This window comes from Camarhynchus parvulus, chromosome 2 (assembly GCF_901933205.1).
Source record: "Camarhynchus parvulus chromosome 2, STF_HiC, whole genome shotgun sequence".
NCBI lineage: Eukaryota > Metazoa > Chordata > Aves > Passeriformes > Thraupidae > Camarhynchus > Camarhynchus parvulus.
Window position 1 is genome coordinate 57,968,931 of NC_044572.1, and position 15,165 is coordinate 57,984,095.

At 38.7% G+C, this 15,165-nt stretch overlaps 1 protein-coding gene across 1 annotated transcript in view; it reads left to right on the forward strand.

Moving 5' to 3' along the window:
- Positions 1–6,890, forward strand: part of TGFBR1 (transforming growth factor beta receptor 1) — a 35,356-nt gene extending 28,466 nt beyond the window's left edge. The window contains exons 7-9 of the mRNA XM_030967981.1: positions 285–409; positions 1,043–1,173; positions 2,523–6,890. Coding sequence (XP_030823841.1) covers positions 285–409; positions 1,043–1,173; positions 2,523–2,648 — 382 coding nt within the window. The 3' untranslated portion in view covers positions 2,649–6,890. The remainder of the gene's footprint in view (positions 1–284; positions 410–1,042; positions 1,174–2,522) is intronic.
- Positions 6,891–15,165: the final 8,275 nt, after the last annotated feature.

A 15,165-nucleotide genomic window follows, 5' to 3' on the forward strand; every position in this document is an offset into this window, starting at 1 on the left:
GACTTCTGGTCTTTGTCACTGTCTCAGTTGTGCCTTCTTCTATCAGATTTATAGCTCTAGTTTATTGTTTCACGTTTTACTTATTCCCCCTATTTCTCTGCTTGTTTCTCTCAGTTTACTTATCCCTTTACATTGCATTGTCTCTGATTGGATAATCTTAATGAAGCAGAGTTTTCTTTTATCTCCTTTTCCACAAAAATACATTATTTTGTATTTGAGCTGATCAGTAGTGCTGAATTTTTTATATTCTTAAGTGTTTATGAAATATTTTTTTTTCCACACAGGTACATGGCTCCTGAAGTCCTAGATGATTCCATAAATATGAAACATTTTGAGTCATTCAAACGAGCAGACATCTATGCAATGGGATTAGTGTTTTGGGAAATAGCTCGGCGGTGTTCAATTGGTGGTATGTGGCAATCTTTATAAAATGGGACATATTAGGGAAATATGAGGCACTTATTCAGGTTCTGAAAACAGTTTGCTCAAAAAACAGTGCAAAGTAATAGCCAGTTGATCTCAGACTTTCTAGTTGTTAATCCTGTAAATGATAACTGGTCTATTCAACCTCTTTCTAAATGGACAGACCATACTTGTTGAAGAAAATAGGAAATATTCTTCTTTTTTTCCAAATATTTACATAGAGGGAAGAAAAGGGTTAAATTTAATACTCTTACGAGCAAGAGGCAAACACCACAAGACCTAGCTATAATGTGTTCAGATAAATCTATATCTTATTTAAAATGAGGCATCCTGTTATCTATCATGTGCTCTGAAGAAGCATGTTTTTAGTATGGCATGTGAAAGATTTGATGTAGCTTCTATCTCTTCCAATTTTATAAATTTTAGATCCTTGAAGGGTAATCTAAACACTTCTAAGGTGTGGTTAAGGATTTTTATTTATTTATTTGTCAGTTGTTGTGATGTAACTTTTAAAAATGAAAACCAAGACCTGGTAGGGTACTGATAAGGAACACAGTAAAAAGTGAAGAATACATAATCCAGTGTTAGCTAAAATGAAGCTATTTTCAACCTGTTACAGGAATCCACGAAGATTACCAGTTGCCATACTATGACCTCGTTCCTTCAGATCCTTCTGTTGAAGAAATGAGGAAAGTTGTGTGTGAACAGAAGTTAAGGCCCAATATTCCAAACAGATGGCAGAGCTGTGAGGTATTAACTAACCTTGCTAAAGCTGCTTTAATGGACACTAGAGCTTTTAGTGATTTCAGTGGCTTAAAAATCATGCTTATTGTTGAAAGGAGAAGAGCTGCTTTTAGGAGAACTTAATTAATTTCATTCTGATCATTATGGTTTTATTAAAAGCATTGTTCCTTGGTTATACATAAGTATTTAAATGTAATTTCATAAAAGTTAATAGCTAACTCTGCATGGGGGATTCTAGGATCCCTTCCTGTGAAGCATAGATGATGCTAATATAAATTACAGCTAGTCTGAATTACATTATGCTGGAAGCATCATTGTAAATAAATTGTACTGTGTCTGGCTGGGATTGAGTCAGCGTCCTTCATAGCAGGCTGCATAATGCTGTGTTTTGGATTTGTGGCCAAAACAGTCTGATAGCACACTGATGGTTTAGCTGTTGCTGAGCAGTGCTTACCAGCTTTAAGGCATTTTCCATTTCTCAGGTAGGTTGGGTGTGGACAAGAGCATGAGAGGGAGCAGAGCCAGGACAGCTGACCCAAACTAGTCAGAGGGAATATTCCATAGCATTGCTCTGTCACAACCAGTGACTCACAGCTTGGGGCAACAGCTTCAGTGTGCTGCAGGAGCAGTGGGGGACTGATAAGGATGGGGTGCTTTGGATAGAGGAGGGAACCTGGGTTGTGGCAGATGTGGAATGAATGCATGGCTAAGAGTTGGGCAAGAGTGCACAGGAAAGAGAGAAAGGTGGTGAATGCACCTACAAACTGTGAGACAGCTAGTTATTGGGATTAAAATGACTAAGGTAATACAGCTTTCATGGTACTTTGGAGCTGTTACTTTATTTAATCTGCCGTTTTTGTTATTTGCCTTGTTACAAATAACATGTAGAAGGACTCAGATTTCAAAGACTGCCTCTCTGAAGGATAAAAATACTTCAAAAATTTTTAGAATCCTTGCAGAGCTTCAATCTGAGGAAGACAGCTCATGAACTTAATTGCTGTGCATTGAAGTAACTCTTGAACTGCAAGTACAATTTAAAAGAGTGTATTTTTGTCTGGTGTGAAAATTCAGAAAACAGTTACAGACAAGCTAATAATTTTTCATTAAAATATTATTTTCATGGGCCAAAGTCTACTGAAAAACATCAGGTTTGCTCTCCAGTGTTTAGAGAATTTTACTTTTCTGTAAATAAAGTAAGTTTTTTGTTGTTTTTTTTTTTAAACAGTACACTCTCCTATGCACCTGTAGTACTAGTAATGGATTTCCAAAATGCCTGAAGAGTCTAAGATCAAGCAGCAGTTACATGCGCTACACTGGAACAGCAGTGCATCTAATGACTTGTGTTTCCTTTGCAGGCATTACGAGTGATGGCAAAAATTATGCGGGAATGCTGGTATGCCAACGGAGCCGCTCGGCTGACAGCTTTGCGCATTAAGAAAACATTATCACAACTTAGTCAACAGGAGGGGATCAAGATGTAATCCTGGCTTTGCTACCGAAGAGCACTGTAAAAATCCCTATCTGCACCAGAGTGGCGTGCTAAGAAGGTTAATTGTTCTACCTCACTGGGGGAACAGAAGGATATTGCTGCCTTTTAGTACTTCATAGGAACGTCACTTCTTAGAATTTTTGTGGATGTGCTAAACAATTGTGTTGGGTCTTTCTGTGCACTATGAACCTCTTTCCCAGGTTATTTACAAAACATCATGTACTCTAGTTTCATTAATCTATAATTTTTTCATTTGGGAAGTTGATAGCTGGTCTTCGCTTAACTGTGCTAAAAGTAGGAGGTCACTTCTAAAATGAAACTGGTTCGCTATATTGTTCTACAGTGCATTGATGGCTCTTAAAGCAACTTTATTCCTGCCTGGTACATTGACTACTCTGAACCACTGTCTCAATTCCTTGATTCAGATTGTGAATGTACTATTGGAGTATACCTTGCTAGCTATTAAGGTAGTGCATCTTTTGGACTCTTACCTTGACTTACAAATTGACCTCATTCAGTTGTGGGAACATAACTTATGCAACTATACTTTATACGTGATTACTGGGTTTTTTCCACTTTTTCAGAACATTACATTGCCTTCAAAATAGATTGTATTACACCAGTAAGTGCCACTTTTGAGTCTTTTAATGCAAAATAGTAGGGATGTACAAAGCCTATGGTACTTTTGGTTTCAAAAATACAAGTTAAAAGTTGTTCCTTTGCCTAGCTAAGTGCTAAATCTCACTCATTGCAGCAGTGAGTACATAATTGATAAAATATCTTCAATTTTACCGAAATCTGACTCTTGAAACCACTGTAGGTGTTTTAAATAGTGTAAGCTAGTAAATTCACTGTCATATTTTGTAATTGTCAAGTTATGAGTCATAATTATGTAGGAGATTTTTTTTTATCAAGTGGTACTTCTAAAATGCTTGAAGTACCTATCTACTTCAGAAAAGTAGCAAGAAAAGTAAAATGTTAAGGGAGATTTTGCTTCATTAAATAAGTATGAAAACCATATTTTCTGTGCAGTTCTGCTGAGTCTTAAGGCTCAAAGAACAATATTTGCAATTACACAATGATTAAATGCACCTGTCATTAGAGAAAAGTTATTTGGGCTTTTGTACTAGACAGTTCAAAGCTGCTTATATGTTTTATGGGCATGTATGTTGTGTGTGCCTCATACACAAAATGGTGAGCTAGAGAAGGTGGTGAGCTGCAGGTCTTTGGATACAAATATCAGGGGATTCCAGCAATCCTCTTCATTGTTAGAAGAACAAAGCTTATGGTGACTTGTGTTGTCATAAGAACACAGAAGAATATGCATGGCTTTAGTCAAGATTTCCCTGAGTTTTTAAGAGTATCATAGTATTTTCACAAACTTGTTTAGAAATTAAATTGCTTCCTGCCCAAATGTACAACAAAAACTTGCTGTTACCAGGATGTTTTTTTAATTGCAATTTTAGCAAGAGTCTGGTTGGCCTTTGGATTCGTTAATGTCCAAAAAAGTAGTATTTCAGTATGTAAATGTGTCTGGTAATTAATATGCTGCCTAACCTGCCACTCTTCAGAACACATAGTGCCCATGTCATTACACAGCACACATGGCAACCTTTAACTCAGCTTCCCGTTCATCCCTTGGCATAGAGCCCACTGAGAGTTTGTTACCAAGAGGGTGGCAGTGGCAGGGCGGTTGCTGGCAGCAGCACAGTCGAGTTCTGTGCCATGGTGATGTGTGGCAGTTCAAGCAGAAAGAGGAATGAGGCCCAGGAAGAAGATGCTACACAGGTGACACGAGCCTTACCCAAGAAAAGCCTTAACCATTAAGTTTTGTTTATTTCTGTATTCTTACTGCTTGCTTGGAGATGACTTTAAACTATGTCAGAATTACAGACCTTCAGCGGTCAAACTGCAAATAATGAAATTCTTTTGTCAACAACAAAATGGATTAGTTTATTCTTACTGGAAGACAGTATTCAGGAGAAAAGGGAAAAATAAGAGAGGTTCTTAGAAACCAATTAGGCTTAAACATACATGCAGCTGTCACGCTTATATTTGGCATTATCTGACAAGTGAGGCTTATGTCTTCAGGCCTCTGTCAATCAAAGCCGGATTAAAAATTACTTCATGTAGGTATTTTAAATAAAATATGCCTTTGTGTGCATGGACAGTTGTGCACCACAGAGTTTTTCAATTAACTGTTAAAAAAAAATTTAATATAACATAATTCCCAAGCCTTTCTTCTTGGCAGCCTCTCTAGCAAGTTCTGTGTATCTGTACAGGTACTTTAAAAAAACAGGTCATCATGAAAATAGATCAGGGTCTCCATCTAATTTCAAAGGCTTCCTAGTTAGCTATTCAACTTTTACTGTTTTGTAACTTTGTTACATTTCAAGTTTTCATAGATGTCCTGGGGTCCTTACCACATATACGAATGGTATAGCTCCTACTTCAGAAATATCAGGCTCCTGTTGTGCCTCAGATCTCTATAGTAATTTTGGTAGTAACAGAAGTGTTTACAGTATAATTAATCAAATAATTTTTAGTGGCTCTTTTTAGCACCCACAAAACCTTATCAGCAAAACATTTAATTTCCTAAATTATACAGAACAGTTCTGTTGCATTTTAAAGAGCATGTACAGCAACTGACAGCCTCGTGGCATGCAGATGATTCTGTCAACAATATACCCATGTGCTGTATTGTATCAACCACCTGCAAATCTTCACTCTCCTGAATTGCTCTTACTTTGTTCAAGATTGAGCTTTGTAATAGAAGCTTGCAAAAACAAAGCACAGAAGGATGCTTGATACTCTGTTATGACCTAAGGAGCAGTGTTTTAGAACAACCTTATAATTCCTATTGGGCTGCAGAACAGGAAAGTTCTGAATAGAGCTATATGTATCCTCAGTTCTGACACCACAACTTCAAGCTTTGTTCTTCTTTTCCATTATATGAACTGAACACCTTTTACAAAGGCTGTGTCTGTATATATTATGTAACTTTAAATGTTACCTGTGTAAGATCATATCTTATATAGATGGACACAGGTACACATAAGTATTTTTTAAACTAAGATTGTAATATCACCAGATCTGCTCTTGGAAATCCAGGGGGACCAAAATATTTTAGCATTCAAAATATTAATTTTGTATCATTTCAAGTATATACCAAAACAGTTTCTGATTAATATTGATGCAAATGTTTATTGTAAATATTACATACATTACACATTCACTTAAGTTTTGTGGATTTAATCAACTTTACATTTTAGTAGCATTGAAGCCTCAGTTTGGTTTACAGACTTGTGACCAGATGGATATGGACATGGAGAACAAGGAGCATTGGAAATAGTCTGATGCTGAAAAGCCTGAAATGTCATTTTTGAAATGCTGGAATTCTTCAGGGACCCTCCAACCTTAAAAGCTGGAATTCTGGGATGTTTCTCAAGCAGACTCTCCAAGTATGACACACTGTCACCCTCCTATGGTTCTGCTTATAATCCTAAGAAAGACTTTGTATATAAGTAAAGACGTTGGTATCGACTGTATGGGGACATGAAGGTGTCAAATGAAGTAAGAGGCTATTTTATTTTTTCAGTAATGGCTCTGAGTGTGATTGCCATGAAATTCACTTTTTAGTTAGTTCCTTGTTTATATTGTGCCATTGAAATGATTGCAAGATGTTAATCATTTTGTGTTTAAAAAACAAGCAAACAAAAAATCCCTTCACCATATCCGTTGCTTTAAACTCAAATTACCTCTTAAAAGACCAAGGTACATTTACCTCATGTGTATATAATGTTTAATGTTTTTCAGAATGTTCTCCAGGTTTGCAGTTACATGTTTCTAGAAATATGGTTATCGCTAAATTTACAACTTCAGTGGTACTAAGTGTATTATCTGGTGCCCCAAAACTCTTTATTTTCTGTATTTTATTGTATTAGCAAGTTTGCTGCTTTGTCACTGTAGCACATGCCCTTACATAGCTGTGTGGATACTGCCTTGTAAATTTTACTTTTTGGATAATTTGAGGATCCTGTACAGATGAGTGTCACTTTTTTAAACCTTACCAAATTGTGCATTTCCCTTACATTTCTGAAAATATGTATTGTATTTGTAGAGTATACATTTCAATTGATTGTAAATAGGACAGTAGAAGAGTGGATGCTTGTGTTAAGTTCTAACACTACAGTAGAGAGATTAAAGCAGTGAAAATAAATAACTTTTTTCAAAATGCATGAGTTGTCTTTCAGAACAAGAAGTTGCAGGTAGATACAGGTTTGTGTGTGATGTTCTTACCTGCTAATATGTGTGTTTATTGTGAGTTCCTTTCCTCAGAAGGAATTTCTTCTAGTACAAAAATGCTAAAAGGATTTGCTACTGCTGAGGCAATCCACCTCATCTGTGCAATATGTACATAATGCTAAAGTGCCTGCTCTTCCTTGTCTCCTACAGTAATGTTGGTGCAGGAACATTGCTTCTCTCATCTCCTGGACAAAATTAGTAATGACAAATTGTTCCCTCTCTATATTTGCATAAAAATAACATTTAGTCTATTTTAGTCTGTTTAGGCAGCTCAGCACCTCAGTGCATCCCAAAACTGAAAGTAAAATCTGCTTGTGTTGGAGTGGAGTGGTTCTGTGCAAAACTCAGTTTCAGGCTGGTGTTACATTTCTGAAGGAAAGTGGATATTTAGACAAAACAAAAATAGAACATCTAGCCCTCGTCTGAGTTTAGTTTCATCCTTCAGTTTTGGCTCAGACCGAACTACCAAAAATTACTACTTTCAGCAAATTTTCTCCACAATGGGAAGCCATAGGGTGTCCAGATAAAGCTTATGGCTACACCAAAATACTGCATTCCTTTCAAATGCTTTTACAAGAGCTATGATTATTTTGGTGAAAACACATCCCTCTCCCATGAGTGGCTAAAGGAAAGCCTTTGCTACCCCTGCAAGCAACCCAAACTCAGTAAAATCCTGAATCCCTCTACTGCATTTGGTAGTAGAGGAAATGGGTGGCCTGGAACTAACATAGCAATGTTGCTGTCTACCAAACTTAGTTTTCATGACATAGTTTTCTCTGTTTCAAGCTTTGAGGGCCTGAGCCTAACAACTGAAAATTCATAAACCACAAACAATTACCACAAGTAACTTAAATGTGAGGATGTGTTAGGATCATTTTAGAGGAGACACTGAATTCGGGAGATCTGCGTGCTGGTTTGGATTGCAAGTCAGCATAGAGAGTGGCAGACTTTCAGCTGGCTGTTTTGCACAGTATAATTGATCTTTAATTTTTAAAGTGTGGGACTTTTGAAAGAAATTGTTTTTAATACCCACTGCATCCAAAACCTACTTTCTATAGGTGCAGCATAACTAAGAGTATATAAACAAACCACTTCTATGCAGTACCAAGTACGTTCTAGAAATTTCCTTCTGTCAATTTTTGTGACATTGGTAACTGATGCACATTCGTGTACCCAGTAATTTGTAGTATAGCATAAGTGTGGTCCTGGCAGAAAATATATTCCTTTTAAATTGGAAATCAGAAATTCCAAATCTCTCACTCAGTGCTCTTACTAGCTTTTTTTATCTATCCAGCTAAGCCATAATGTTTTAACTTGAACAAACAGTGTTCATTTTTTTGCTGAAGAAGAGTAACTGGAATCTCACACTGCAAACCCCCTTACCAACATGATGGGCTGCTGGGGTTTTGAGTCTCGTAGTTCTGTCTTGGAGTGGCTGGAGTTGTTCCATGTTTTCTAGGTTTGAAAAAAATAGAAACGTTGGCATAGCATTTCCATTGTCAACTTGCCTGGACTGCAAATAAAATCCAGTAGTGCTCAAGAAACCCACCCCCTTAAGTCTTCCTCAGAGTTTCTTGAAAATAAGATTTAAATCCCCAGTCTCTGAGCTGAATTGGTACCCGAAATCATTACCTCTCTTGAGAAGAAGAAGAAAAAAAGCCAGAGAAAGCCATAGTGATATGTTCCTATGCATGATTGCAGTGTTTTATTGGTATTAAAAGATTTCTCACTAGAGATGAAGAGTCTGCATCCTCACAGTGTGTTTCTAATTAGCTCAATTAGGAAAATGAGAAGAGCTCTCCCACCTGCCAGTAGCAGAAAATCTGTGTAAACAGTTGAAGAATCAGGCACATGATACTCAATTTTATAGAATATCAAATATATTTATGTAGATTTTTAAATGAGGGGTGAAGAAGATAGGAATATGCCTTTAAATCCAAGCAGGATGCAGGACTTGTGGGATGCACAGTGGAGGAAAAAGGACAGGGAAAGGGAGAGGTTTAGGTGACCTGGAGAGGAGTGAGCATGGGAAAATAGAGGAATAAAGAGATAAAAAGAGTGGGTCATATATAAATAGCAGACCAATTAGTGTGCCAGTCTGTCTGTGCCCAGCACAGCCTCTTCCTTTATTTTTAAATCCCTTCCTGCCTGAGGAACTCAGTTCTGGGGCTGCAGGGCTGTCTGAGCACAGCAGCTGGAGCCAGAGCACAGCAGGGAGGTCCTGTGGGTCTGTGGAGAAGCAATGGGAAAGACCAGAGTGAGCAAACTTGAGTGTCAGCAGCAGGAGTGTGACCATAGGTCACAGATGCCCACGTGTCCATAGTGCCAGCGGTGTGGGTCCAGGCACCAGCGGCTGGAGTGGGACTGAGCCCCAGGACTGGAGCCAGTGAGACTGGGATTGGGGCAGCTGCTTGCAGGGTGTACGTCTGTGCCTCTGAAGACGTGGGGGTCCTTAGTGTTGGCTGCTCTGATCTATACTTATATTCTGGTGGCTCTGCATTACTTGCTAATGTGGACAAGCAGTTACTTGTTTTCCATGAGGATTTGTGGCCCAGTGCACTGGGCCAGTCCTGAGATTGCTTGCCTGGCTCTTATAGCTTGGGCAACAGAAGTTTGTACATCCAGAACTGGGCGTCACTGTTTTGATTCTTGGCATTGGTCATCAACCCACAGGGACTAGAAAACATCTACTTTATTGCAGTATTAAATTAAGTATCTAAAAACCTAGAAAGCAAAGGCAATAAGTCTTAAGAAAAGGTGTAGAACAAGAGTTAGTGATAAATTCCAAGTTGACTCTGTGTTGTAATAACTTATCTATTGCTCTGGACTATTGCTAATTTGCATTAATGAAATTTTCCCATTTCCTTCTGTGCTTTGGGCGTGGGAAATATATGTGTGTAGTCCCACTGTTCAGATTCTTAATTAATACAGGAATGGGGTAAAGAATGGCAAGAATTCTGTGACACTACAGTTGCTAATTCTTATGTGTTTCCAAAGAGTGGAATCAAGCTGTGTTTCTTTCAGTTTTGCCCTCCTGTGGCTTGGACTCTCTGACCTACATATTCCATGAAGAGAGTTTTGTTGCTGTTACCAGAAGGGCCAGTGAGACTCAGTTCTGAACGTCTCTGGACAATTCTTCATGGCAGTGAGCTACCTTTTTCTTACCTTTGTTCAGGAAACAGCTTTGCCTATGCTTTTTTTCACAAAGATAACTCTTTCCCACGCTAGATGATAGAAGGCTTTAAATTTTTGTATTGTGAGACCTGAGCCCATGCAGAGATCTTCATTTCCATCTGTCCAAGTCTGAAAGGTCCATGGACTGTTGGTCTCTTCACTGCAGTAATATTGTCAAACTGCTTATTGCCATCTGTTGCAAAGGCTCCTTGTGCAGAGGCTCTCATGATTGCAGACATGCAGCCTCCTAAGCCTCATATCTTTTCTGGTAGAGCATGCTGATAAACATGGCCCTTTCTCAAAACCCTTGGAAGATTGTTGAACTTCTCCCTCACTGGAGACACTCAAAACCCACCTGGACACATTCCTGTGTAACCTGCTCTAAGTGACCCTGCCTTGGTGGGGGGCTTGGGCTAGGAGATCTCAGAGGTCCCTTTCAACCCTAAGAATTCTGTGATTCTGTGAACTTCAAGAAGAAGAAGGGAATATTGCAAAGAAAAGCATATTACAATTTTTTTAACTTCTTCAGGCTGTGTTATTAGTATGTGCAGTATGCTCACAGCCTCTCTCCTGAAGTCCATCACTTCTGGTTCTTCAAATAAGAGTGCACTTGAGAAGGAGAGGTGGATGCTTTGCTGCCTTTACTGTCGCTGCAGTCGCAGGAGGCTTGAAGTACAATACTGAGGAAACTCATATGGTAAAATTTACCTGAGAGCTTGCATACAGATAATCTCAGTGTAAATGTACAAACAGGTAAGCCATTTTAAAGACCATTTCCAGGAAAGTAACTTGTCTCTGTTGATCATTCTGCTAGTCTTTGAGTTCTAGCTCAGAAGCAATGGTTAGGTTCTTAATGATGTCTTCCTTCGAAATCATGTGTTGCTGCAGCCATTTTTGCAGTTTCATGTAGCCAGATGTGTTTTGTTGTTTCCTCTTCCAATGATGTTGCATTCAGCAGCTGAAAATACTTTTAAATTGTTTTTAAAAGAAATAATTTATGCTAAGGCAGTATATTTTTGATACCCTTTAAATTAAGAACAGATGTTTTCTTTAGACCATTTGAAACCTGGATGAAGTTAAAGAAACTTATTTGTGGTTCAACTGATAAATGTTTAGATATCACTGTTTTTCACATCATGCTGCTCATTTGTAGAAGCTGAATGACAGCTTGAGGATTTTTTTCATCCAGTGGATCTTCTCTGTTGGGAATAATTATCTTGGTATTTCTGTGTTGCACTTTCTGTGTATTTAGTGTTATTGTATGGAGAAAGACAATTCCAGCACTCATCTTGCTGACTTGCTTACTTCACCCCTCTGTTTTAGCTAATGCAAAATTCTTCCTGCTGTCATGTGGTCCGAGTCACTGGCACTCAGTTCTCCCTCTATCCCCACAGTTCCATTTCCTACTCCATGTCAGAAAGCCACTTGGAAAGCTGGAGGCAGTTGCTTTGGTTTAGTTGATTTGAAAAGGGTCTTTTTTTCTGAAATTTCTCAAGGTTTTCTTGCTTTTTGTACAGCCTGGCTCTTTACTGGAGACTTTACTGAGAAATGTTACCCAGCAGTGGATCTCCCCTTCCTTGAATTCCTACCATGATTGTGGATGAAGGGAGAAGAATTCTCACAGACCTCTCTTGACATGAGCTGCCTAACTTGTGCACCCCTGCACACAGAATACTTCACACGAGGTTGTTTTGCTTTTGCTTTGTCCTCTTACTCCTCCAGGTTTACAGGGTGAAACATCTCTGTTGTGTGCTTGAAGTTTGCAGAATAAAACATCTCTATTGGTATGGACTGTGACTCCAGTATCCTTAATGTTCAAAGCCTCTGCAAGAATTTTACACATTAAGCAGTTCTAAAGTGTACAGTAAAATACAGCAAACTGTAATGCTCTGTTTCTTCTGTATAATTTTCTGTTCAAAATAAGTTGTGATTGCAAGATTCATGGGGTGACTTACAGAAGTAGACCTCTGTATTGTTTATGATACCATCCTGGAAAATATCTGAACTCAAGCTAGATGAAATTCCTAGATAAAATTTCATTTCCAATGAAATTGCTTCAGTGGAAAAGGAAGGAGAGAGAAGACTAAAGACCATTTGGTGTTATCTGGGGTGAAAGGATCATTACCATGTTATCCCTATTTTAACTGTAAAAAGATAGACAGCTGTTCTGGTTGGAATTCTTAAAATCTGTGCTTTAAAGAATTCTTTGTTTACAACAGCCCTTAGGGAAACCAAAAGAACAGAGGTAAAAATAGAATCAAATCAAAAGACCAGTGATGTCACTTTGAAGCTCATCAACTTCAATATATACCAACATGTTTCCTTCAGTGTCCATCTGTTAGACATGATTACTAAGGCAGCTACACCCTGGGATAAATATAAAACTTATGAGAAACTCAAATATTTATAGATCTGGGTTGGTTTGAATTTCTCATTTAGAGGTTCATACAGTCCTGAGTTATGACAATTCTTACACATAGTGACTGAGCTCCTGAAGATTCATATTTGATCAGGAAGCAAAGAGATTTAGAAGAAATTTGAATTTTTTTTTCTGCACTCTTGAAGGTTTTAGTTGCAGCCACATGCCTTATCTAAGTGATACTGGAAAAATTAGCTGGTCTGCTCAAGGCAAGGACATACTTCTGAAAAAGCAGTGGTGTTTAAGGAGCTTCCAAGACTAGCTCTGAGTGACTGATTCCTGAGGCAAAACTGCTCTGGCAGGGGTCTGGTCACTGAGGGGGGCGGTGTGTGTTTTCATGTGGTTGTTTTTCCTTAAAGTCTTGAGCACAATTGGAGGTGATGTATATAGGCCAAAGTTCAGGAAGGTGTCATCTCTCCAGTGACTTGTTTACTGTGTCTCAGCTGGAGTGCAGGAACTATATGAATTATTACAGACGTTTTACTTATGAGTGACTGATGAGTTTGTGAATCAATCCCTCAAATACGGACCTGTGTGCTTTTTCTGGCTCCCTGTCAGCCTCTTTCAAACTATCTCCCTAGATGAATCCTGACATTTGGAAAGTAGGAACTACAAGTCCTTGCAAAGTAGGTGACTGTGGGCCTGAAAAAGGTGGTCAGGCTGAAGGGACACTGCTTATCTCAGTTTTCTCAAAGTTTTCTCGGACTTTGCAAGATTGAGAGAAGAAAACAAAGCTGATTCTTAAGCAAAGATTTTCATGTCAAGCTGTTCTCAAAGAAATGCATTGGAAAATTTCCTAAAAAGCAAGGAGGGCTTGTCTGAAGTCAGAGGTGATCACAGAGAAGACAAGAGATGACATAGTTTTCCATCACTTGGTGTTGCTTAGGCACAATTTAGTGTGGATTGATGGCTTTTTACCTGGTCCAGTACCTCCACTCAAGTAGACAAATATCCATGTATTCACAGGTGAGACAGTGAAACACACACTCTGAGAAAAAGACTCATCTCTCTTCCTTAAGGAAAGCTTGGGAGTCACCTGACAAGATAAAAATAATTATAGAGAGAAAGTCATAATAGCAAGGAACATAAGACAGGTATTTTTAAAGGTCTAAGAAAGAAACAGCCATGCAAACACACAGACATGGTCTGATGAAATAAAAATTTAAAAGACATGGATATGACAAATCAAGGATGAAAATTCAAGGCTAAGAAAGTGAGAAAGAAAGAAACAAAGCTGTATCACTACAGTTCTCATGCCATCTGTGCATACGAGGAGGTGCTAGACAGAATTTTGCTGACACATCCTATTTTGAAAGCAATGTTGAAGATAACACAAGTAGTGCATTGTCTGTACTGTAATTTTTGATCTTTCATACAGAAAATCAACCCAGAATCAGTTTGTTTTTATATGGACTTTGAACTACAGCAACAAAACCACATGAAAACATGGCTTGTTGTAATCTGGACAGTTGGAACACGGAGATACAGAGCAAGTTCAGCTCTCCAGTACAGAAGAGTGACACGATAGCCACTGAAGGAGAACATACTCCATATCCAGGAGGAATGCCACGACTCCTTCTATATGTCAGACATCTATAGTGAAAGGACATAGAACTGGAAGAGTGATGTAGCAGATTATGTTTCTGCTGTGAATGTGGGGGAAAAGTTACTCCAGATTATTCCATTCTGTGAAAGGCATCTTGCTGATGGCTTATGGGAGCCAGAAAAAGCAGTGAGCTTTGGCATCCTGGTCTGTGACGGGGCTTCTTCCCTTGCTTTCACAGCACACCACAGATAACTTTATCTTGTAGCAAGTAATGCTGGGCAGCGTTAACCTTTCTGTCTGCAGATACAGTCCACGTTTTAGCCTCCCACTGCATGCTCTGATTAGCCCTGCGGTTACTCAGGAAAGGACCACATTAATTCATGTGGGACAAATGCACAGGGAAAATGTAGCCAAGTAGTGTATCAGGGAATGTGAGGACCCTCACTGCAGGTAGGACAAAGATTTGCTGCAGTCAGGAAAATTCCAGCATTGCTAATGATTCCAGACTCCCCACTGCAACATTTATGTGTTTCAGGCTGGAAAAAGTGGGTTTCCATTCGGGTACATTTTTGTGCATGCACGGTCTTACCATGGCTGCAACGCAGCAAAGTACACTTGGATCTCTTGGGAAGGGGAAGCTTGTTCTGCCAGGAGGTCTCTCACTACTGGTGTTTTCCCTGGGTTTACGGCGCAGTCCTCTCCTGTCCAGTGGACAAATGCCGTCCAGGACTGCATTCTCCATAAGTCAGGTTGTTGCATTTTGTAATGGCCACCACCATAATGGGAAGAACAGTGAAAAGCCCCTATTTTCAAGTACAGGTGTTTTAATTTCTATTATTCTTGTTAATGTAATTAATATACAAACTAATAAATATGAAACTACTTTCCATATGTTTGTTGTGTAATTACAAACTTGTCTGGATGCAGCAAGTCTTTTGGCATGGCTGCCATACGATTTGCTGTCTTCATGCTCTCGAGGTTTTTCGGTATTTCAATTCTGGTTTTATTACAACTGACAGTGCTATTTAGATCTAAATGGAATATTTCCTTGCCAAAAAATCTCCT